Source organism: Heloderma suspectum, chromosome 5 (genome assembly GCF_057233095.1).
Source record: "Heloderma suspectum isolate Gila_16-S chromosome 5, 16-S_ref, whole genome shotgun sequence".
Taxonomy (NCBI): domain Eukaryota; kingdom Metazoa; phylum Chordata; class Lepidosauria; order Squamata; family Helodermatidae; genus Heloderma; species Heloderma suspectum.
In genome coordinates this window covers 233,266,991-233,293,093 of record NC_139462.1, presented here as the reverse complement: position 1 = coordinate 233,293,093, position 26,103 = coordinate 233,266,991, and the positions used below count along the sequence as shown (strand labels likewise).

At 46.4% G+C, this 26,103-nt stretch overlaps 1 protein-coding gene across 1 annotated transcript; it reads left to right on the top strand.

The window, feature by feature from the left end:
• The first annotated feature begins 2,951 nt into the window (after positions 1-2,951).
• Positions 2,952-9,998, top strand: LOC146345354 (GTPase IMAP family member 2-like). The gene is made up of 3 exons (XM_084860140.1): positions 2,952-3,256; positions 5,888-5,912; positions 8,141-9,998. The coding sequence occupies exons 2-3, from the start codon at positions 5,894-5,896 to the stop codon at positions 8,920-8,922; spliced, it is 801 nt and encodes a 266-aa protein (XP_084716266.1). The 5' UTR covers positions 2,952-3,256; positions 5,888-5,893; the 3' UTR covers positions 8,923-9,998.
• Positions 9,999-26,103: the final 16,105 nt, after the last annotated feature.

The window sequence follows — 26,103 nt, the reverse complement described above, 5'->3', positions numbered from 1 at the left end:
TGGCTTCTTCTGTTGTCTTCCACCTTTTCTTCTTGTTGGAATTGTTTGTAATTGTGCCTTGAGAATTTCCTTTCTTAAAAAAAACTCCTGCTCATCTTGGATTCCTTTTCTCGTTAGAGTCGCTTGCCATGGGACCTTCCTGATCATTTTTCTGAGTTTATTAAAATCAGCTTTCCTAAAATCCAGGGTACGCGTTTCACTACACTCGGCTTTTGCTTCCCTTAGAACCAAGAACTCAAGTGCAACATGGTCGCTTTCCCCCAGAGTTCCTGTAACTGCTACTTGACCCACCAAGTCATCTCTGTTGGTTAGGATCAAGTCAAGGACAGCCAATCCTCTAGTTCCTTCCTCCACTTTCTGTAGGAGGAAGTTATCAGCAACACAAGTCAGGAATTTCCTGGAGGGGCCATGTTCTGCAGAATTTGTCTCCCAACAAATATCGGGGAAATTGAAGTCCCCCATTACAACTACATCATGCTTCATTGAAACATTGGCTGTTTGCATTTCAAAAGTTTCATCCTTGTCTTCTCCTTGATCGGGTGGCCGGTAGTAGACTCCGACCACCAGGTTCCTTTTATTCTTTGCTGCATTTATTTTAACCCAGATGCCCTCAATGGGGCTACGAAGCTCATCCTCCTGTATTTCTGTGCAGAGATATGTATTGTTCACATACAGTGCAACTCCACCTCCCTTTCTGTTCCTCCTGTTCTTTTTGAACAAGTTATATCCTTCAATTGCTGTATTCCAGTCATGAGAGTCATCCCACCAAGTCTCAGTTACACCTATCAAGTCTTAATTTCCCTCCTGTATTAAGAGTTCAAGTTCGTTCTGTTTGTTTCCCATACTCTGGGCATTAGTATATAGACATCGAAGACCATGTGCTTCATGGTTTGGCTTTCTTCCTACATGTTTGTGAAGACTATTATTGGGCGCTATCAAAGCTGTTCTCTCCATTGTGGTGTATGAGCCTTCGTCCATCATTACCCCCAACTTTACATCTCCCTTCCCCATAGGATTCAGTTTAAAGCCCTCCTGATGAAGTTCTTCATGCTGTGGCCAAACACATTCTTCCCAGCCTTTGTGAGGTGCAACCCATCCCTTGCCAACAGCCCATCTTCCAGGAAGTATAGCCCGTGGTCCCAGAATCCAACTCTCTCTCGTCAGCACCACCTTTGTAGCCAGTCATTCACCCGGAGTATTTTTCTTTCTCTTTCTATCCCTAACTACAGGAAGGATGGATGAGAAAACTATCTGGGCCTCAAAGTTCTTGAGTTTCCTCAAGTTTATATGTGGGGCTTTCTTTGAAAATGGCCCAGAAACTTCAACTGGTCCAAAATAGGGCAGCAAGATTGTTAACAGGGACTGGCCAATGAGCTTATATTATGCCAGTACTTTTCCAGCTGCACTGGCTACCAGTCCATTTCTGGGCCTGATTCAAAGTGCTGGTATTAACTTACAAAGCCCTAAATGGCTTGGGGCCAGGTTACCTGAAAGATTGCCTCCTCCCATATGTGCCTGCCTGGGCCCTAAGGTCATCCTCAGGGGTCCTTCTCTGGGAGCCCCTGCCAAAGGAAGTGAGGAGGGTGGCTACCAGGAAGAGGGCCTTTTCTGCTGTGGCACCCCAGCTGTGGAATGAGCTCCCTAGAGAGGTTCGCCTGGTGCCTGTGCTGTACTCCTTCCGGCGCCAGGTGAAGACCTTTTTATTCTCCCAGTATTTTAATATTTTAGCTTCCTAGTCTTTCAGTTCTGGTGTTTTAAATCCGTATTTTAAATCTCTGCATTGCTGCTAGGTTTTATTCTGGTTGTATTATTATATTGTGGTTTTAATGCTTTTATATTTTGTATTGTTTTATATTGTACTCTGTGGTTTTAATTTCTGTGAACCGCCCAGAGAGTTTCGACTATTGGGCAGTATAGAAATGAAATAAAAATAAATAAAAAATAAAAGTCCAGGGGTGCCTCCCCTTCACACTTGTTGGAGGGAAAAGCAACACTCAAATAACCCAACAGCAGGCCATGGGTAATTTGAAGGCTGTTTTCCCCTCCAACAAGCCATGCCGCCTGGGTTCGGATGACACGAGAAGCCACGCCAGGGCAGGCACTTAGGCAAAGCACACCCCACACACCCCAGCATATACCAAGGATTAAACACGCCACAGTGACTTATCTAACACTCTGTGCACTGTCCTGCCCCCACTGGAGGAATCCTCTTTAGAGGATGACCTGACCCCTCCCCCGAGCCCAACATCATAGAAGAGTTGCCTGTGCTGAGGGACCTGGAGGCAGATCAGGGGGATCCCAGGCCCTCAGGAGAGACGGTGGTCAAACCTTCCCCTCAAGACACACTTAGCGCCCTCTAAGAATCAGAGTCAGGCGCCCAGCAACCATCTGACCCCAGGGAGCACAGGCACCCGACGGTGCAGAGTGCAGACTCAGCCAGCTGCCAGACACCAAAGTGCCCACCTGAGAAATAAGAACTCCCCAGAAGTAAAGGGACACGCATGAGTACACTCTACTCATAAGCAGACCATTCCTCAGGTGACATTGATGGGCTGCAGCTGTGCTCTGGGTGGGGCTCTGAAGGCTCGGGCTAAAAAGCCTCCAGCAGGCTGCAGGAACCATGTCTGTGCACCAGTTGCCAGACTCTTCCTGTTTTGTATTCCCCAGCATACCTTGCTCTTCTCTGGACCTCCCTGCATTTGGGCCTTGGATCGCTTACTGGCCTTGCCTTTGGTAATAACCCTCCCTGGCTCATTCCCTGGAGCTCTGTCTCTGCACCGCTGGAAGCAGACGTGTGCCTTGGAACAATTAAGGCTAAGTCACGCTGCAGATGCCACCTGTTCAGATGTATCCAATGGGTTTCCTTCTGTGCGTATGTTCTGTGTCAGATCCCCAGTTGCACAAGTCCCTTCTCCTATCGATAAAAACAAGGAAGCAGAAACTTTCTTACTATCTTGATCCTGAACTCTGTGCTTAAGAGCAAGGCTGGCTTGGCAGCCCCACTCTTGTCTTGTCTCACTCGCCCTCTCCCTCTGCACACGCCCCTCTCTCTTTCCAGACGATCACCTGCACTGGGCATCATAGTTTCCAAGAGAGCTGCCTGTTCTCTGCACTGTCCCCTCCCTGTCTCTTTACAGCACTGCACACATTCCACAGCAGCTGCATAGAGACTGACAGACCCACGCAATCCGAGCACCAAGTCAGGGGCAGCTCTCAGTGCTGAAGTTCTTCCCAAAGCTGAGGAAGAGGCACCCAGGTAGGGACCACGTCTTTGTTCAAAAAGGTTCTTGGGTAGCAGGGCTGGGAAAGGCCCTTTGTGAGCGGCTCGGGCTGCTTCGGAAAGCCAGGAGCCCATGGAGCCAAGTCCAGCAGGAGGGGAGGGGTGGTTGAGGTGGGGAGAAGCCCTGGAGCTGCTGCTGCGTCCAGCCCCAGAGCTGCTGCCCGCCCCCACCACCTTTGCATGCTCTGGCCACCAAAGCACAGCTGCAGGAGAGGAGGAAGGAGAGCTGCACACTTGCAAACGTCCTGTAACCCTCCCTCTTATGCAGGAATCCATGAGACACTGGGTGAAATAAGTGGTATAGAAACGCTGTTGCCCCCTCCCAGAGTAATTCTCATTATGACTGTTGCCACAGACACACCCCAAGAAGAGTGCCAAAAACAATATGCAGGCAGCTGTGCTGATCTACATCTATGTGTACATACACCCCAAAGAGCTACTTAGCATAGTACCCAATTCAGTAGGTTCAGCTGACAGCCATAGGCCAGTGAGCTGGCAAAGGGCAGTGGAATGGATAGCAGGTAGGACTTTGGCCAGAGAGATCCGAGATAGTATGGAAGGGAAAGAGAAGAACACAGCATGTCCCCAAGCAGCGTGAGACCGCCAGCTCAAGGCTTTCCGGGAGTTTATTTCCCAACCCGAGGAAGAAGCATTTGATCTCAAAGCCAACAAGCCAGTTCTAGCAATTTCAGAGCATGTATTTTGTAAAGCTAATGGGCCTTACTTACTCATACAAGACCAAGCCATCCCCGAGTATTTTGAACAACAATGGGGGCAGCTCGAAACTATATACTGTTGTTGGGGAAACGGGTCCTTCCATTAGGCAGACTGAGGAGGCTGACGCAGGCAGGCAGCAGCAAGGTGTCTGAGGAGAGAGCTGTGCATCGAATGTCCTGCCGGAGCCCCCAAACCAGGTTAACTTCTGGTGTGGTGGTGAATGCCAACCCATCACCAGTGCAGAAGACAGATTCAGCTGCCACCCAGTCAGCTTTGTGCGTGGAATGGGAGGGGGCACCTCAGGCAGCCAAGTGCCTTGGCCAGCCCTGGCTCAGGGGGAGGCCTTCAGGGCATGGGGTGGCAGAGGATGTTGTCACTGTCCCTCCTACTCAAAATGTGCCAGCGCTTCGGCTTGTGAGCTCTGGCTTCTCTACAACACCGAATACAACTGCAGATCAGGAGAGGGACCGAGCTGAGAACCCCATTGCACCACTAGCACAATGGGGTGCAATGGGGTTCTCAGGTCCCCATTGAGAACATTGCAATGGGGTCCCCATTGAGAACTAACCCCATTGCACCACTAGCGCAATGGGGTTAGTGTTGCATGTAAGAACCCCGGGTAAGCAGAATCGCCCATTTCCATATCAGGAAAGGACAGCAGGGCTCCCTTATGCGAGCTCCACTGACCTGCCCCATTCTGGAAACAGGTGCTTCCGCTCGCTCCCAGTTTCTTTAGGGAGTGCTGACTTCTGGAAGTGGCGCTTCTGGTGGGTCCCACTGGTGTGGGCCCCACTAGCATGGGTCCCGCTAGCATTCTCCAAGTGGGAATCTTCCTCCAACCAATGGCTCACAAAGTAGCCTGAGGCAAACTGCCTTCTCTCAGACCTTTGAAAGAATGCTGATCCCAACATGCCCTGCACTCATGTTGTAGGGCTTGCCAAGGTACTCTGCAAGGAACACTTGGGAACGGTGCTGCATTAAGCCTAAGTATTCTCATGGGATTATTTTGTGCTTCGTGGCCAACTGCCATGTTTTGCCACGTGGGGCAGCCACCGAATGGCACCCTCTCTCTCACTAGAAACTGGTAACTGTGGCATTTCTAAGTGCTGTTCCACTTCAAAGTGTGCAATAAATATGCAGGTGTTCCTTGTTTGTGGTGCTACAGTCTGGAATCTTGCCTCAGACTTAAGCATCCCTAAATGTGGACATCACATTTCTAAATTACCGCTCTGTGTTTGGAATGGATGAATCTGCCAAATGTGGTTTCTCCTTTTTCCAATCTTAAATTGGATTCATTTGAAATATTAAGATTTTTTCCAATCTTAGATTTGGTTCATCTCAATCTCTGATCATATTTTCTTTAAGTCTACATGAAACTTTGTATACATTTTTCTGTACATTTTTTCTAAAATTGCATGCATTTTGTTTGCAATTTTGCCCAATATACACATTTTGCAAGCAGTTTTCCTAATATCCTGTATCTTGATATATACTGTTGTTTCCATTAATATACACATCCTTGTATGCATTTTTTTACTGGTAGTGATGACCACCAATTGCAAAATTTGGAATTCACGCTTCTTCAAAGGATAACTCAGTATGGGTTCACATTTTGGTTTGAAAATGCAATACTAGGTAACAAAGATTTTTCTCCACCATCCCTACTCTTATTAATTTTATTTGATTTGTATGCACTTTCTACCAAAAAAAAAAAAAAGCACTCAAGGAGGTTTACATGCATGATTCAAATTGACTGAAACAATAGAACAACGCATTAAAATACAATAAAATGTAATTACAGAATAAAAAATAACACTACTATTTGTGTACTAACAAAATATATTGAAGGCAAATTGTATCTTACACATTATTCTGTTGCAAATCTTTCAGGGAGAAATGGACAGGATCAGACATGGTAAGGAATCAGAGAAAACATCACATTCTGGGGGCAACTCTGCACTGCTGCTCAGCTTGTATCTCGGGACAATTGATTATTTTTGCTACAAAAGTTTAAAAAGGGAATCTAATTGTAAGAGCCATGCGGGAGGGGGGAGACAATTGGAACAGGGCTGTGGCACTAGGGGAGGAATGGATAACCCTTCCCCCCTGAGCAATTCCTGGCTTAACCCACACATGTTCGTGTGCACGCACACACATACACACCCCCGAAGGTGCTATCAGACAACATGTAAGAGGGGACAACATATAAGCACCTGTGCTGGAAGGTAGGATTTTCAGTCCACCTTTAGTCAGACCTCATCTACTAGTGCTGCAAAATCTGGTGTGAAAGAGTATTGCTCAGCCAATCTGTTCATGGAAGCTTTTTTTCTTTCTTTCTCTCTCATCTTTAGCTAAACACCAACTCATGCACAACAGCTATTCTCTTAGAGAGACAAGCTACATCTGCGGCGGTTGAGCCTGCAGAGTCTCAGCAGCAGAGCAGAGCACAGGAGCTGCTTTAGATCCAAACTCTTCTGGTATGGATCAAGAACATAAGAAGAGCCCTGATGGATCAGACAAAAAGCTGCTCTAGCCCAGTATTCTGTTGCCACAGGTCACAGAACAGAACTGGGAAGCCCATAAGCTGGACAGGGGTGCAATCACACCCTCCGGCTCATGTTCCCCACTAGAGGTGGCATATAGCCCCCAGGACTAGTAGTCTTCTTCTCCATGAATTTGTCTAATCCCCTTCAAAAGCCCTCCAAGCTGGTGGCCATCACGACATCTTGTGGAGGTGAATTCCATAGTTTGACTCTGCGCTGTATGAAGAAGGCCGTCCTTGAGGACTCCTCTCTTTGAGTCATCAGGCTTCCTTCCCCACAGGTCTCCCTTATGGTGGCGTTGCAGCAGCTTCTGCTTTGGTGGTTGGAGGGAGAGAAATGTGGCTGTATGAGAAGTGCGTGCTTCGCCCACAGTCAACATGGGCTGTTTTGCTTTCAGAGGCTGCTCTGGTTCTCCTCCTGGGCTAAGGGCATCAGAGCAGCATTCAGATGGAGAGAGAGTTTCCCCCCAATAGGCTTACATGGGTGAAACATCAGCCAGCCGTTCTGTACTATTAGCGAGTTTTTAATAGCCTTGAGCCTTGTTATGTTAAGCGGGAGGGGAGGGGGAAATCCACCCATTGATAATATAATGACACGGGGACCTAGGCCGCTGCTCCATCTCATCAACGCCACCTGGCAGTGGCTCTCCAGGGTTCCAGGCAGGATTCTTTCCTATCCCTACCAGGAGACACTGGGGGCTGGACCGGGGACCCAGCTGATCTACCACTGAGCACAGCATGCATCGCTTACATCAGCACAGCTAGATGCCCCTGATCTGCACCTTATTCCTTTTTCTTAAATGAAAGCTGCAAGACAGATGGTTTGTGGTGATGTGATGAAGGCCAGATTGGCCACCAGCTTAGATGGCTTTAAAAGAAGACCAGACAGTCAGTTTACGAAGGAAAGGTCCGCCAGTGGTCCCACGCGTGTTGCCTAGCTATGGTGACAGCAAAATGGCACCGCCATGTTCAGAGGCAGCACCTCTGAGAACACCAGATGGCTGGGGGCAAGAGCCACACTGGTCGACTGGTGACCTGGTGTCCCCCAAGTCTTTCGGAGTACAGCTCCCATCAGCCCAGCCAGCATGGCCAATGGCCAGGGAGGATGGGAGTGGTGGTCCAAAACATCTGCACCACACTGGGGAGGACTTGTCAGGCATTGGGGCCTGGTAAGAGGAGGAACTGTGCAGAGCATGATGGCAGCCTGGGGGCCCTTTGCTTGGCTGGGGGCTCCAGCAGGAGGAGTGTTGTGGGAAAGCCAGCTGAGTGATGCCGGGAGCAGCACAGGACCAGACAGGGGTGATCAAAGGCGCTCTGCACACACTCAGAAAGGCATTGTGCCTGAAGAGAGAGCCTTTAATTTTTATCCCCCAAAAGGAAAGAGGAATTGCTTGCCCTCATCCCAGCAGATGTCACAGCTGAAACTGAATCGAAACTTCAGTGGCTTGAACCCCCTCCCCCACCACACTGGATCTCAGCCATGTGCTGTGTGACTGTAAATGTCAGAAATTCACTAATTGTGTTTACATTCATTGTAAAAAGTAGTGGAACCCTAGCAGTGATGCTCAGCCTTTCTCTGACATGTTCTTCGAAACCAACAGGGGGAGAATCTGAACTCAGGATCATCCTTGTTGGCAAGAGTGGAGGTGGGAAGAGTGCCACAGGAAACACCATCCTCTGTCGGAACGTGTTCGAGTCCACACTGGGGGCAAAGACAACAACTCTGTGGTGCCAAAAAGGGCAGGGAAGCTGGAATGGCCGGGAGGTTTCTGTGATTGACACACCAGCCATTTTTGATCTAGAAGCCTCCAATGAGATATTGCGACGTGAGATCAAGCGCTGTATTGACCTCTCCAGGCCTGGCCCTCACGCCCTGGTGTTCGTGACCCAGGTGGGCCGCTTCACCGCGGAAGACGAGGCAGCAACCAAGCAGGTCCAGGACGTGTTTGGGGTGGAGGCCACCAAGCACATGGTTGTCTTGTTCACCCGCAAAGAAGATCTAGGAGGGGGCTCCTTGCACGATTATGTGATGCAGTCAGATAACAAGGCTCTCCTTGAGCTGATTCAGGAATGCAGGAGCCGCCTCTGTGCGTTCAATAACAGGGCAACTGGAGAAGAAAGGGAGAGGCAGGTCTCTGGGCTGATGGAAATGGTCCTGAGGATGGTCCAGGAGAAGGGAGGAGAGCATTACATCAATAAGCTGTACTTGCAGCCTAACTTAAGGGATGAACAAATCATATCTTACGTGGGAGAGAACAGACGAGCCAGGAGAAAGGCAGAAGGAGCTTGGGTTTTGAATAACAAATGGTTATTTGGGGGGATTCTTGTTATTTTTATTTTCATTGTGATTGTGGTTATTCTGGTTCAATTTCTAAATGCATGATTGTCTCTGTTAGCAGCAGCAGCACATCAGGCTTAATCATGGAAGATCATGGGGATTTCAGAGCTGATGGAAGGAAGGCGGGGCATAAATGGTCTTCTTTGTATCTGAGTCATGGCATACCACCAGCTTCTCCTTTCGTTAGTGTATATTTCACTCTTTTGTTTGGCACTTATGATTTGTTCTCTGTGGCTGCTTTTTGGTTGTGGGACTCTCAGCTGCTTGGGATTCACCAAAGCCTCAGCATCTTTTCTGACCATTTCAAGAACTTCTCATTTGGGACGGTTTCTGTGATTGTGTAAGGATTTCTTGGGCCTTGCAATATGGGTATGGGTACACTATGGGGTATGGGGAGTTTAAAGTTTAAGGGGGTGGTAAGAGATGATACTTATAGGGGGTTGATGCTTGGGGCAATGGGGCAAGTAGGAAGATGAGTATGATAGTTGCTTACCAGAGCTTAGAGGGATGATGGGATAAAGGGTTCAATTTATACCTTGTATGCTATCACATGAGGCTGCATACATCTCATGAGGTGGTTCTAAGTAGAAGGTTATCACAGGACATTTGGAGGGTGAAGAACAGAGCTGGTTCCAACTGGTTTTAGGAAAAGGGGAAGGAGAAAGGAGTTGTTTGACTTGAGCAGGGGGTTGGACTCAATGGCCTTGTAGGCCCCTTCCAACCCTACTATTCTATGATTCTATGATTCTGTGACTTCAAGAAAGGGGAACTGAGGCATTCTGGGAGAAAACAAGATGTGTCAGAGATAGGGAATTGCTGGGAATGTGTCACGAAAATACACATATGAAGTGACATGGTCCAATAGAAAATATAATTTCTGGAATATGTATTAGAGGGGAGGACATCAAGACAGAGCGGTCTTTAAATTCATACACGGAAGAGATTGGGGTCTCTCTTTTAGGAGAGGGACCCTTTTACCAGTAAAAACGTGTATGAATGCTAACCAAGTAGAGCTGCTAGAAGTGTGAGTATTACTTGTATCTTTGCTTTGCTCGCTGAAGGTCTGTGTGCTTGTTGAACTTTTCTTTATCTTCCTTTAATAAATGCATTTTGCTTATGTCATTGTTTTAGTCCTTATTTGTACAATTTAAGTACATCTGAATGATTGTGAACATGAATGTGAACGTCTTGGTCCCCAAAGAAACCTCACCAACCACATCAGGGCCAAATTGAGGCTGGTTAAAATAGGTGTGCCTGGGTATCCAGTACCAGGGACCCTGAAATTTTACCCTCCAGTTTTTACCTTACAGTTGGATTTATGACTTAAAAGTACTAACCAATTAAAGGGCTGGGATTTCAGTATATCTATTTTACATTGTTTTTAGCTGTAACCTGCCTCAGATTTGGGCACAAGATGAACCACAAGTACAAATCAAAAATGTCTCTGCTCTGCATTTTTTTGGAGTGCTATTGCTTGAAATGGATGACTGGATTAAATTAACCATCCTCTAGCATTTTAGGACTTCAGCAAAGGAGATCGTTACCTTGTCGTGATGCTGGAGCTTGAGCACCTCAATGACGTCATGAGCTAAACCGTGAAGGGACACCCAAGACGGGAAGATCATGGCAGAGAGGTCAGACTAAATATGATCCCTGGGGAAAGAAACAGCAACCCACCCCAATATTCTTGCCATAAAAACCAAATGGATCAGTACAACCAGAGATATGTCGGTATACCATCGGAAGATGGGACTCCCAGGTCGGAAGATGGTCAAAATGCTACTGGGGAGGAACAGAGGATAAGTTCAACTAGCCCCAGATGTGATGACGCAGCTAGCTCAAAGCTGAAAGGATGGCTAGCAGCCGATGGTGCTGGTGGTGAATGACGAATCCGATGTTCTAAAGATCAACACACCATAGGAACCTGGAATGTAAGATCTATGAGCCAGGGCAAATTGGATGTGGTTATTGGGGAGATGTCAAGATTAAATATAGACATTTTGGGTGTCAGTGAACTGAAATGGACTGGAATGGGCCACTTCACATCAAATGACCACCAGATCTACTACTCTGGACAAGAGGACCATAGAAGAAATGGAGTAGCCTTCATAATTAATAATAAAGTGGCTAAAGCAGTGCTTGGATACAATCCAAAAAATGACAGAATGATCTCAATTTGAATTCAGGGTAAGCCATTTAACATCACAGGGATCCAAATATATGCCCCAACCACAGATGCTGAAGAAGCAGAAGTAGATCATTTCTATGAGGATCTGCAGCACCTACTGGACAGTACGCCAAACAAAGATGTTATTTTCATTACAGGAGACTGGAATGCTAAGGTGGGTAGTCAAACGACACCTGGAATTACAGGCAAGCATGGTCTGGGAGAACAAAACGAAGCAGGACATAGGCTGATAGAATTTTGCCAAGACAACTCACTGTGCATAACGAACACTCTCTTCCAACAACCTAAGAGACGACTTTATACATGGACTTCACTAGATGGTCGACACCGAAATCAGACTGACTACATCCTTTGTAGCCAAAGGTGGTGGACATCTATGCAGTTGGTAAAAACAAGACCTGGAGCTGATTGTAGTTCAGATCACAAACTTCTTATTGCACAATTTAGAATCAGACTAAAGAGAATAGGGAAGACCCACAGATCAGTTAGATATGAGCTCACAAATATTCCTCATGAATATGCAGTGGCAGTGAAGAATAGATTTAGATTTAGTAGATAGGGTCCCAGAAGAACTATGGACAGAAGTTCGCAACATTGTTCAGGAGTCGGCAACAAAAAACGTCCCAAAGAAAAAGAAAACCAAGAAGGCAAGATGGCTGTCTGCAGAGACACTGGAAGCAGCCCAAGAAAGAAGGAAAGCAAAAGGCAACAGTGATAGGGAGAGATATGCCCAATTAAATGCAAAATTCCAGAGGTTAGCCAGAAGAGATCAGGAATTATTTTTAAACAAGCAATGCGCGGAAGCGGAAGAAGATAATAGAATAGGAAGGACCTCTTTCAGAAAATTAGAAAAATCGGAGGTAAATTCCAGGCAGAAATGGGTATGATCAAAAACAAAGATGGCAAGGACCTAACAGAAGCAGAAGAGATCAAGAAAAGGTGGCAAGAATATACGGAAGATCTTTATAGGAAGGATAATAATATCGGGGATAGATCTGATGGTGTGGTCAGTGAGCTAGAGCCAGACATCCTGAAGAGTGAGGTTGAATGGGCCTTAAGAAGCATTGCTAATAACAAGGCAGCAGGAGATGACGGTTTCCCAGGTGAACTGTTTAAAATCTTGCAAGATGATGCTGTCAAGGTGATGCATGCCATATGCCAGCAAATCTGGAAAACACAAGAATGGCCACCAGATTGGAAAAAATCAAATTATATCCCCATACCAAAAAAGGGAAGCACCAAAGAATGTTCAAACTATCGAACAGTGGCACTTATTTCACATGCCAGTAAGGTAATGCTCAAGATCTTGCAAGGTAGACTCCAGCAATTCATGGAACGAGAATTGCCAGATGTACAAGCTGGGTTTAGAAAAGGCAGAGGAACTAGAGACCAAATTGCCAATATCCGCTGGATAATGGAGAAAGCCAGGGAATTTCAGAAAAACATCTATTTCTGTTTTATTGACTATTCTAAAGCCTTTGACTGTGTGGATCATAACAAATTGTGGCAAGTTCTTGGTGGGATGGGGATACCAAGTCATCTTGTCTGCCTCCTGAGGAATCTGTATAACGACCAAGTAGCAACGGTAAGAACAGACCACGGAACAGTGGACTGGTTTAAGATTGGGAAAGGGGTACGGCAGGGTTGTATACTCTCACCCTACCGATTCAACCTGTATGCAGAACACATCATGCAACGTGCTGGGCTTGATGAAGCCAAGGCTGGAGTTAAAATTGCTGGAAGAAACATTAACAATCTCCGATATGCAGATGATACCACTTTGATGGCTGAAAGCGAGGAGGAGCTGAGGAACCTCATGACGAAGGTGAAAGAAGAAAGTGCAAAAGCTGGGTTGCAGTTAAACCTCAAAAAAACCAAGATTATGGCAACCAGCTTGATTGATCACAGGCAAACAGAGGGAGAAAACGTGGAGGCAGTGACAGACGTTGTCTTTCTAGGCGCAAAGATTACTGCAGACGCTGACTGCAGCCAGGAAATCAGAAGACGTTTACTTCTTGGGAGGACAGCAATGACAAATCTTGATAAAATAGTGAAGAGCAAAGACATCACGCTGACAACAAAGGTCCGCATAGTTCAAGCAATGGTATTCCCCATAGCAACCTATGGCTGCGAGAGCTGGACCATAAGGAAGGCTGAGCGAAGGAAGATAGATGCTTTTGAACTGTGGTGCTGGAGGAAAATTCTGAGAGTGCCTTGGACTGCAAGAAGATCAAACCAGTCCATACTCCAGGAAGTAAAGCCAGACTGTTCACTTCAGGGAATGATATTAAAGGCAAAACTGACGTACTTTGGCCACATAATGAGAAGACAGGATACCCTGGAGAAGATGCTGATGCTAGGGAAAGTGGAAGGCCAAAGGAAGAGGGGCCGACCAAGGGCAAGATGGATGGATGATATTCTGGAGGTGACGGGCTCAACCTTGGGGGAGCTGGGGGTGGCGACGGCCAACAGGAAGCTCTGGCGTGGGCTGGTCCATGAAGTCACGAAGAGTCAGAAGCGACTGACCGAATAAACAACAAACAACAACAAAGCACTTTAGGGGGAGGGGGAGGGGCCAGAGCCCCAATTCCTCCCTCTGAGGCCGGAGTGCTGTCTCCGACCTTGAACCTGGGGATCCAAAATATCCTATGGCCCCTCAGATGCTCTCTAGGTGACATAGGATCACTCCATCCAGGACTAATGCATGGATTATGGCATACGCTGTCATGGACTGGAGCCCCGTCCTCAGGCAAATGAAACATAAGCCTCAGATGGCCGCTATACACATGGGAGTGTAAGGAGGAAAGTGGGGAGGTTTCATGGCAAAAAAATGAACATAAGAACATAAGAAGAGCCCTGCTGGATCAGACCAAGGGTCCATCTAGTCCAGTACTCTGTTCACACAGTGGCCAACCAGCTGTCGACCAGGAACCCACAAGCAGGACACAAGCGCAACAACACCCTCCCATTCATGTTCCCCAGCAACTGGTTTACCTAGGCTCACTGCCTCTGGTACCAGAGGTAGTACATAGCCATCAGGACTATTAGCTATTGATAGCCTTTTCCTCCAATTTGTCCAACCCCACTCTAAAGCCATCCAGATTGGTGGCCATCACTGCATCCTGTTGAAGCAAATTCCACAGTTTAAGTATGTGCTGTGTGAAGAAGTATATCCTTTTATGAAAAGAGTACAATCTCTGATCATTCAATTAAAGCTTAAATGTGCACAAGGGCACTCAGCACTATTTGCGGATAGGCTTGTCATCTTATCATTGTGCATAAATCTACGTTAATGAGAGCAAATTCCCCCAGCTCAGTTCAGAATGGGGTTAGTATTTAGGAGCATTCTCTGTGAGCGTTTAGAAATGGGTCACACTTTCCAAGAGTTCTCTCCCAACTCATAAAGCTGGCACGTGTGTTCTGATAATGCACATTATCTTATCAACCCCTGGGAACTGGCATTTGGTTTCTTAGGCCCTACACTCTCCCCACAGCACCAATCAGGATGGAGAGCCACTTTTGGAAATCCGAGTAAACCATGTCTACCACATCACCCCTATCCGCATGCTTCTTAACACTCTGAAGGAACCCTAAAGCAGGGGAGCATGACCTTTTCACCCCTGGGGCTGTCATCAGGTGTCTGTTGGGGTAGTGGGGCTGCACATGTATGGGAGCGCACATAAGCATACACAGACATACACATTCACATACAACTCTGGCTCTCTCTCACACACACCCCGCTCACTCTGTGCTTGTCTTGTATACATTCTAGCATGAAAAGTTTCCATTTCAGCCATGGGTGGGAAACTGAGGTGATGGGCCCCCACTTTGAGGAATGGGCCAAATCGGAGTGGTCCACTGAGGCAGCGCTTGAAGCAGGAGGTGGAGATAACTGAGCAAGCACCTGACTGGAGAGAAGCAGCAGCAAGGATGGCAGCCCCGTCCCAGGACCTAGGGGAATGTAGGGGACTCAGCAGCGGACATAACAGTACAACATGACTTGAAATGGGGGAGGGAAGCAGAAAGGCTCCCAGTGGGGTGGTGACAAGCACTGTCCCTGGTTTCCCCCTTCCCTTGCTTTTTGTGCTCCTAGCCTGATGAAGAGTTCTGGAGAACTCAAAAGCTTGCACATGCTTTTATGACATAGGAACATAGGAAGCTGCCTTATACGGAGTCAGACCATTGGCCCATCTAGCGCAGTATTGTCGGCACTGACTGGCAGCAGCTCTCCGCGGATTCAGGCAGGATTCTTTCCTTGCCCTACCTGGAGAAGCTGGGATCGAACCTGGGACCTTGTGCATGTCAAGCAGGGGCTCCGTCACACTGAGCTATGCAGGTATTTCCTGATGGATTCTGGATTTCTGTCTCATGGGCCAATGCAGCTATCTTGGCTTTTTATGTTGAATTACCCCAAGCAAGTTCTACTGGGAAGAGGGGGGGTGTTTTGTTTTCTCAAAGCCTTTTAGAAGTCCAAGTAAATAATGTCTACCAGATCACATGCTTGTTGGCACTCTGCAAGAACTCCAGATCAGTGGTGCACAACCTTTTCACCCCTGAGGGCCGGATCAGGTGTCTGTTGGGGTGGCAGGGGCCACATACATATGAGAACGTACATACGCATACACACACAAACAGTTGACTCACACACACACACCACTCATTCACTCACTCACTCACTCCTTGTCTGCTATACATTCTAATACGAAAAAAAACCTTCAGTTTAATACGGGGGTGGGGGTGGGACTTGTGCTGCTTCCCTTTGGGGTTAATCTGTCACAGTCCAGGTTCCCCCTATGCCCCTCTCACACACAAACTACCCTGATTCACATCCATTCACACGCACACACACACACACACCTTTAACTCTGATGCCACCAAGAAAAAGAAAAAAGCCATGCTTTATGCATGGACTGTATAATTCTTGCCATAGAAGCCTTCTTCCTAGAGCATCCATGCAGAACCCATGCAGATATCTCTACCTCAATATAGAAATCTTTATATCTCCCCTGTACCAGTTCCAAAAACCTGCCAGCTGCTGGCAGGGACAGCTCTGTCTACTTTTTCCATTAACATGATCTTCAGAAACCACCAGGGAAGAGAAAGAATCCAAACTCAGGTTCATCCTCACTGGTAAGACTGGAGGTGGGAAGAGTGCCGCAGGAAACAGCATCCTCAGGCAGAAGGGGTTCAAGTCCAAACCCAGGGCAAATACAACAACTCTGAGGTGCCCCAAAGGGCAGGGAAGTAGGACTGGCCGGGAGGTTTCTGTGCCTGACAAGGCAGCCATTTTTCATTCAGAAGCCTCCAGTGAGATATTGCAACATGAGATCAAGCCCTGGAGTTTGTGACCCAGGTGGGCCGCTTCACTGTGGAAGACGAGGCAGCAGCAGAGCATCTCCATTGTGTTTGGAATGGTCCTGGAGGCCACGGAGCACAAGATTCTCTTGTTCACCTGCAAAGAAGATTTAGGAGGGGGCGCCTTGAAGGGTTGTGTGAGGGGCTCAGACAATGACGCTTTCCTGGAGCTGGTTCAGAAATGTGAGAACCACGTCTGTACTTTCAATAACAGGGCAGATGGAGCAGAGAAGCAGGTCTCTGAGCTGACGGGAAAGGTGCAAGAAATCATGGTTCAGGAGGATGGAGGAAGCCATTCTGTGAACAAGCTCTACTTGATGGCTACCTTAAGAGTTGCAGAACTCAGGCACTCAGGAGAAAGCCAAAGACGAAGGGAAATGACAGAGAGATCTCTGGGGGTGAAATCTACAAATCAGTGTTCACCATCTTTCAGTGCGTTGGAGCTGTTTTCCAACTTGTCTGTCGTTGCGTTTGGCATTTCTACAACTATCTCACTTCTTTTCTTTTTAAAAAAAGCCAATTAACCATGTAGCTTTTAGGTGTTCTATAGGTTAATTACTGAATAATCTAATACATTTATGAGTATATTTGATTATCTTGGCCTAATGAAATTACTGGCCCAGAAATCCTCTTCAAACCACACTGTTGCATCAGCCACTAACTAACCCAGTTCACTGGATCTGTGTCTAAAGCGCAGCCTTGCCCAGACTGGTGCAATGGCTGTGCTGGCTGCAGATGGTGGGACTTGTAGTCCAACACATCTGAAGGGCAACAGGTCAGAGAACGCTGTGCTAGAAGCTGAAATACAGGTGCCTCACAGCACCTTCTTTGTGCATCCTCTTTCCTTACAGTTCAGGAGTCGGGGGTCACATTTTAACAAATTCCATTTGTGTGGGGGATTCTGACGCCTGGCTCATGACAGGAACAACAATAATGCAGTGCTTTTCTGTTTTGTTTTTCTTGGGAGATGAAACACGTTCTTAATGTCACCTTGTGTTGATACCAGAGTGCCATCTCATGGTCCATTCTTCTCACTGCCCCCTGTCGGGGGGGGGGGGACTATCTTGGGCCAACTCCTCCTACCAACAGAGGAGGGTTCCTTCTCGGGTTGTGCACGGACCCCATCCGCTTCAACTCGGATAAGAATCCAAAGCGACATTCAGACATCCTAATCATTCATTTTTGGTGTTTTCCCATTAACTTGCATGGGAAAACACAAAAGGCCATAACTATTCCAGTTCTCATGAAACATATATTAAATTTATGTTTAAATTTAAACATAACCTCCCGCCGCGAATCCTGGCTGGCCGGGAACGCAAATGGCGGCGGCCGTAGCCGCCGCCATTTGCGTCCCTGCAATCAGTCATGATAGGCTACGTAAATGTTTACGTAGCCTATCACGGCTGAGTGGGGGAAAAAAACCGCACGTATGCAAATGGCGGAGCCCATGGGCGCCGCCATTTGCGTTCCTTATTTTGGCACGTCTAGTCTATGTAATACATCATGAGAAACGCCGGGTTGGGTGAATCACAGGTCGGAATTAAGATTGCTGGGAGAATTATCAACAACCTCCGATATGCAGACGATACCACCCTAATGGCAGAAAGCGAAGAGGATCTAAAGAGCCTCTTGTTGAGGGTGAAAGAGGAGAGTGCAAAAGCTGGTCTGAAACTCAACATTAAAAAAACGAAGATCGTGGCATCTGGCCCCATCACTTCCTGGCATATAGAAGGGGAAGAAATGGAAGCAGTGACAGATTTTACTTTCTTGGGCTCCAAGATCACCGCAGACAGTGACTGTAGCCATGAAATTAAAAGACGCTTGCTCCTTGGGAGGAAAGCTATGGCAAACCTAGACAGCATAGTAAGAAGCAGAGACATCACCTTGCCGACAAAGGTTCGTATCATCAAAGCTATGGTCTTCCCAGTAGTAAAGTATGGCTGTGAGTGCTGGACTATACGGAAGGCTGAGCTCCGAAGAATTGATGCTTTTAAACTGTGGTGCTGGAGAAGACTTACGAGTCCCCTGGACTGCAAGGAGGTCAAATCAGTCCATCCTAAAGGAAATCAACCCTGACTGCTCATTGGAAGGACAGATACTGAAGCTGAAGCTCAAATATTTTGGCCACCTAATGCGAAGAGAAAACTCTCTGGAAAAGACCCTGATGCTGGCAAAGACTGAAGGCAAAAGGAGAAGGGGACAGCAGAGGATGAGATGGCTAGATAGCATCACTGATGTAATGAATATGAACTTGAGCACGCTCCGGGAGAGAGCGCAGGACAGGAAGGCCGGGCGTGCTATGGTCCATGGGGTCACAAAGAGTCGGACATGACTGAACGACTGAACAACAAAGTCTACGTAAACATTTACGTAGACTACAGCGAAAATAAGGGGAACACAAATAGCGTAGACACTACGCTATTTGCGTTCCCCTTATTTTCGCCGTAGTCTACGTAAATGATTATGTAGACTAGACATGCCAAAATAAGGAACGCAAATGGCGGCGCCCATGGGCGCCACCATTTGCGTACACGTGGGGTTTTTTGTTTTGTTTTTTACTCAGCCATGATAGGCTACGTAAACATTTACGTAGCCTATCATGGTATTTTTTTTAAATCTAGCCGTGATAGGCTACGTAAATGTTTATGTAGCCTATCATTTTTTTTTGGTTTTTGGTTTTTTTTTACTGGAAATGGCGGTGGCTGCAGCCGGTCGGAAGACCGGCCGCTGCAGCCGCCGCCGCCGAACCACCACCGAACCGCCGCCAAACCGCCGCCGCCAGGGACATTCGCACAAGGTAAGTCCCGTCCCGGGGGGGCGGAGGGGACAGACTGTTTCGCCACCAATTTCGGGGGGGCAAATGCGCTGGCATTCGGCCTCCCCGAGATTCGTGGCAAAATTCTCTGACATCCCTAACTGGAATATCACCTAGGTCAATGATCCCTCTCTGCATTCAAGGGGAAGGAAGGCCAGTCCACAGGGATGGTCCCATCACAGAGAAGGCCCATTTCCTTCTCTGATACTTTGTGTTGATACTTCATGTACTGTGGCACAACCAGAAGGGTCTCCCCAGCTGGTCAAAGGGATCTAGCAGGACAGTAAGGGAGAAGAAGTTCCTTGAGGTCTAAGCGAGATGCTTGTGTGGAAAGAACCTGTTTGCAGGTTTGCAAAGAAGCAGGTTTGCAGACTAAGAACGGGGAAAAGAGCGCAGAAGCAGCCTGGGTTGAGGTGCAGGAAAGAGGTACCTTTGGGAGGCCGTGTGTGTGTCTGGCTGCCTTGTTGGGACCTGAGTTGTGGTTGCTGTTTTCCTGTCTCTTGGAGAGTTCCTCTCCCTATGCCCAGCATACATATTTGCAGATACGCAGTGATCTTGGAACTTCTGCACAACTTGGGGAAGCGGGGATCATGTGACAATATTATCAACATAATAGTGGCTAATAATCATAAAACAGGCAGCAACATCAAGCCAAAAGGCCACATCAACAGTCATAAAGTGGCAGATCATGTGCTAAAAGCTGGCTGGGATTTTTTTTTTTAAGTTTGCATTAGAAATCTAAAAATTAGCAAAGAGAGGACCACTGCCCCCCCCCCTTGTACCTGTCCAGGTAGTGCCATGGATGGATGGGACAGAGAGGAGGGCTCCAAGGCCAGTCATACAGGTTCAGGTATGAGTAGGCAGTTTCTAAGTTACATGGGAGGATTTTGGCTAGATATATACTAGAATTTAAGAATATAAGAATAAGAATATAAGAAGAGTCATGCTGGATCACACCAATGGTCTACCTAGTCCAGCATTCTGTTTACACAGTGGCCAGCTATTGACCAGGAACCCACAAGCAGGGCATGAGTGCAAAAGCACCCTCCCACCCATGATCCCCAGCAACTGGCACACATAGGCTCACTGTCTCTGATACTGGAGGAAGCAAAGAGGCATCAGGACTGATAGTGACTGATAGCCTTTTTCCTCCAGGAATTTGTCCAACCCCCTTTTAAAGCCATCCAAATTGGTGGTCCTCACTACATCCTGTGGTAGCAAATTCCATAGTTTAACTCTGTGCTGTGTGAAGAAGTCCTTCCTTTTATCTGTCCGGAATCTCCCACCGATCAGCTTCATGGGATGACCCCACTGGGTTCTAGTACTTTGAGAGAGGGAGAAAAATGTCTCCCTATCCACATTCTGCACACCATGCATAATTTTGTAGGCCTCTATCATGTCTCCGCTCACCCGCCTTTTTTTCCAAGCTAAACAATCCCAGCTGTTGTAACCTTCTCTGACAGGGGAGGTCCTCCAGCCCTTTGAACATTTTTGTTGCCCTTTCTGCACTTTTCTAACTCTACAATTTATTTTTTTTAGGTGTGGTGACCAGAACTATACACAGTATTCCAGATGTGATCACACCACAAGTTTGTATAAGGGCAGTATGATATTGGCAGTTTTATTCTCAATTCCTTTTCTAATTATGCCTAACATGGAGGGGGGTTTTTTACAGTGATATTTATGTATTTATTAATTGCTATACCGCCCAATGGCTGAAGCTCTCTGAAGATATGCTCTTCAGAATGCTTTTTTGCATCTCTTATTGTCTGCTTGCGTTGCCTTTGCGCAAGCTTGTGCTCCCTTTTGTTTCCCTCACTCGGGCGAGACTTCCATTTTCTGAAGGAAGCCCCCTTTTCTCTGTTAGCTCCCTTGACGCTGCCCGTTAGCCATGCCGGCGACCTCTTGGACTTGGTGCTGCCTTTCCTAGCCTGTGGTATTCATTTTAGCTGGGCTTCTATTATTGTGGTTTTGAGTAACCTCCAAGCATTCAGAATTCTCTTGGAGGCATTTCATTATAGAATTTCCTAATTGAGCAGCAGGGGTAAGATGATGCAAATATGAAAGATTTGCCAGATCTGCCACAACACACCAGGGATTACAAACATATATCAAATATCAATGGAGAGAGTGGACATCCTTGCCTGGTGCCCCACCCAAGAAGAAAAAAAGCCAGAAGTAAACCATTAGTCATAACTAATGGTTTACTCTTAGTCATAACTCTTGGGGCTGAGCATAAAGTTTTAACCCATTTCAAAAATGCTATGGGGAAGCCAAAATTAGTCAATATAGTGAAAATAAATTTCCAGTAAATTTTGTCAAAGGCCTTTTCTGCATCCAAAGAAATTATGGCTGCCTGGTGTGTTCTTTCAGAAATCGATGACTCATCTAAGATCATTAGCTCGCTGTCTGTTTTTAATAAATCCCACCTGGTTTAGTCAAACCAGTGTTGCAATAACTTGCTGCTGTCTATCAGCCAAAATTGCTGTTAATATTTTAATATCTATGTTAATTAATTATTTAGGTCGATAGTTAGCACAGTAGGTATGATCCTTGACAGGCTTAGGAATCACAGTAACAGAAGCATCATTTAATGATGAAGAAAGGGAGCCCAATTCAAAAATATGATTATAAAGGTGGTACAGCTGTGGAGCTAAAAGGCCAGAAAAAGTTTTATACCACTCAGTTGGAAATCCATCTGGACTGAGTGATTTCCTAGCATTCATATTCATAATTGCTTTCATAATTTCCTTCAAACATGAAGGACCCAAAATAAGCCGTTGTGAGGAATCTAGGCATGGAACGTTAGCGTGACGGAGAAAAGCGTCCATATCTTGCTCCGACATTTCACTACCAGTGCCATTAAGATCAGCTGAAAACTTTAAAAATTGTGATGTTATATATCTATAGGAGAAGTATTTATTGTGTCACTCTCATCTTTGATAGCTGAGATGACATTTCAGTGTTTTTGCTGTTTAAGACAATGTGCAAGGGTCTTACTGCGGCATTCACCATTTTCCCAATATGCCTGTCACAAACAAGTCAGAGCAAATTCTGCCTGCTCTGAAAGAATGTTGTCCAACTCATGCTTCGTATTCTGCAACTCCTGATAAAGTTGTGCAGTAGGTGTCAGAGTGGATACTGAGCCCATAGAATCCCAGAGTAGTTCTGATTCTGAGGTGGAGCAGCCGCTCGTGGGAGAGGAGCGCGCTCATCCCTCCCAGGGCCAACAGCTGGCAGAGATTCCTCCCGCTGGCATTCCTGACATAGATAGCGGTCCCGGGAGTGAGACAGCGCGGGAAGACGGCTTGCTGGACGCGCGACACCAACACAGGGAGTGGCGCCAAATGGAGGGCGCGGAAAGGAGGCGCAGTGCCTGGTTGGCGTGCAAGCAACGGTTGCGCCCAGAGGATCCAAGGGAAAAGGGGAGGGACTCTCCCTATCCCATAAGTTCAGGGTCTGCCAGTGATTCTCCTTCAAACGGGGACCAACTGTTCCAAATCAGGGCATAGGTACTCTGCTGCTCATAGCTAGTCGCTGATAGTAGAGTTGTTAAGTTGTGAAAGGAATAAAGCTTTGAAAAGAATCCCTTTGTCTGTGTCTGGACTTGGCTACTGGATTAGACTGAAAGAGGCTGCCAAGGAGCTCCTGACAGTAGGAGAAATGGCAAACTAAGTTGTAAGAGATTTCATCTTCTTATTTAAGGACATCTGTTGATTTAAAAAAAAATGCATAGGCAATAATTCGTTCCCGTATAAAAGCTTTGCTAGCCTACCATTCGATGGCTCATGAACCAGCCGTACTCTCAGTTTTAAAATACTTCATCACTTCAGCTAACATCTGAGTTTTAAACTTCTCATCATTAAGAAGAGGAACATTAAGGCACCAAAGACTGGGGGCCCTAAGGGTGTCTGAAAATTGCAACTCTCAGCATACTGGGGCATGGTCTGACACTACCAACGTGTCAATCTTACAATCTTTTATTTGACATAGCAAAGTAGAGGCCCAAAAATAATCTAATCGAAATAGGGATGTGCAAGTCCACCCCCGTCCGGGTTCTCCGGGCACCCACCCAGCCCCTGCCCATGCTTGCCCCAGACTGTGCTTGAGCCCCTCCGGTACTCGGTGAGCAGCCCGTACTTATCCCGGGGGCCTCATCAAGCTCTGCGATCACCATTTTTTGAGAAATTAAATGGCAATCGCCAAAATGCACATATTTGTGTATGCACGAAAATGCAAATTTTCACAAAAATACACATTTTCATGTGCATTTGCAAAAATGCACATTTTTGCAACCACAGTTTTATTTATTAAAAAATGTCAATCACAGAGCTTGATGAGGCCACTGGGGTGAGTGGGGCCACTCCCCAAGCATGGCCGGGGGAGAGTGGGGGCAGAGGCTCCACCAGCAGGGCTCAGGGGTGTGGGCAGAGGGGGTTCCGCTGGATTCCCGGATGGAATCGGGTGCCCTCACTATCCCTAAATCTAAAGCAATTACAATGAACTGGTGAAATAAAGGTATACTCTCTATTGGCAGGATGTAAAATTCTCCAGGCATCAATTAAACCAAACTCAACCATGTAAACCTGGAGTGCCAGTCTCACAGCTGTTTGGCTCTTCAGAGAAACTGTACTCCTGTCCAGCACATCAGCCACTTTACTAAATCAGTCATGAAACATAAGCAGAGAATCATTATTATGCCCGCATACATTAATCATAGCAATTACCTTATCCTTTTATTTCCCACCCAGGATCAAAAAACAATCCTCAGGATCAAGAATCACCTGTTGGACTGAAATGGAAAGTCACTTAAGAATTAAAATCACAACCCCTTTACACCGTGTCAAAGTATCTGTTACGTAAACCTTACCAACCCAGTCCTTTCTCAACCTATGTTCATCTACAGCCATCAAATGACTTCCTTGTAAAAAAAAAAGAAAAAAGAAAAAGCTGTATCAACATTATGCTCCTTTAACTTCGAAAACACTCTTTTCTGCTTATTTACATTTCCCAACTCCTTGACATTCCATGGAGTCACATTAAGCACTGAAAAAGACAAAATGAATTATTTGCCCCTCCCTATGAACACATCTTACCAGATCTGCAAAGAATACCTGAATTTAAGTAGCATAACAAATGTGTCCTTAATATAACAGATTTAGGTCTAACAATTTCAAAAACTTTTCAAATAATATTTATTATATTGAAAGTGAGAAAACATTTAAGATTACACAAAAGTATAAAAGATCATGCAAAATAAAATCCAGAAAAAAAAACCCAATTTGTGTCCAAATTTCCCATCTAACCCACAAAAGAAAAAGTGCCAAAATAAAACCCAAACAACAAAACCTTAACCAAAGCAAAAAATAGAAATGAACAAAAAAAACCTTTTGCCTTCTGTTTGAGTCAGCGTGCAGGCACTGTGCCCGGCTCGACCCCTCCCACATGTTAAATGCATACACAAGAGCAAGAAAAGAAACAAGCAGACTTACAAACAAGAAATAAACAACAACAGTAGGTGTGTGAACTGCTTTGGTTCTGGATCCAAATTCCAAACCGAAGTGGCAGGATTTGGACTGAATCAGTCAGGACCAAATCGGATCTGGATCAATCTGAAGTGGTCCAAATCAGATCTAAATCAGATCCGGATGAGTCTGAAGTGATCCAAAGCAGGTCAAATTGATCTGAATCTCTCCAGATCGCTTTGGACAATCCAGATGATTCTGAAGGCCAGACTGCCTATCTGGGAAATGTAACAATTTTCTTAAGATTAGGGAGGGGGAGAGGGGGCGTTGGGAGGGGGGAACTGAGCCTTGGCAAGTGACATCTCCAGGTGCCCATAGGGATGAACTTTTAGCCCAGCAGTCTCCAGTCTCAGTGGTGGAGGAGGGATTGTATAGAATGGGGGATTCTGCTTTCGTTTCCCAGTGTGAGAGACAGTTGGTAGAAGGAGGAGAGTTCTTTATTATTGGATTGTGCTAGTGCAGCTTTACTTGCTTGTTCTTCCCAGTACCTGCCCAGCCCTTCTCAACAGCCTTCCCTTTCCTTTAAATCCTTCTTCTAGATTCTCTCTAGAGAATCTAGAAGGAGCTCCACTTCCCAGGACCTACCCAGCCCTTCTCAATTCCATTTCCTAGTCTACCCTTTCCCTTAAATCCTTCTTCTGGATTATAAAATTAAAATCAATTCTTGATTATAAAATTATATGGAGTAGAGAAAGTGGAGCAGTGCAATAAATAGTTCAGTGTGACTTACCCCCAGCCAGGTAATATGTACAGCAGCCAAAGAGAGGTTTAACTTTTTTCTTCCCTTACTGAGAAGAGCCTCAGGTCAACCAGTGAAGCTGAATGACAGATTCAGCACAACAAAAGGAAAGTACATGGGGAGAGGGGTTATTTTGCACTTCAAAAACTCCTACACCAGATATTTGGGACAGCAACCTCCTAACTGTCACCTTAAACACCTTCTGATAAGGATCTTTAATCCCCTGTGTGGGGCTCGCTTGACAGGATTTTTTGTGTGTGTGTTTTGTTTTCATTTTTGAGAAAAGGAAAATGTATGCAGGGCTAGCACAAAAGCCACCCAAAATTAACTGTCTGAAATTTGGCAGGTTCCGTCACCTCCATAGGGGCTGCAGGTCACTGGCTGTTTCTGTAAAACGTGTGGGTTTCCTGTCGCCAGCTGGCTGGCTGTGTGAAGAGAATACTGGAGTAGGTGGACCCTTGGTAGGGATGTACAAATTGTGTACCTTCTGTGCCGCTTGACTTCCGCAGTTTGCGGCCAGTGCTCCATACCATCGTTCACAAGCCCCCGGAATTCTCTTTTTTTCCACTCCAAGAATTACGAAGATAAATCTGTACCGACAGCC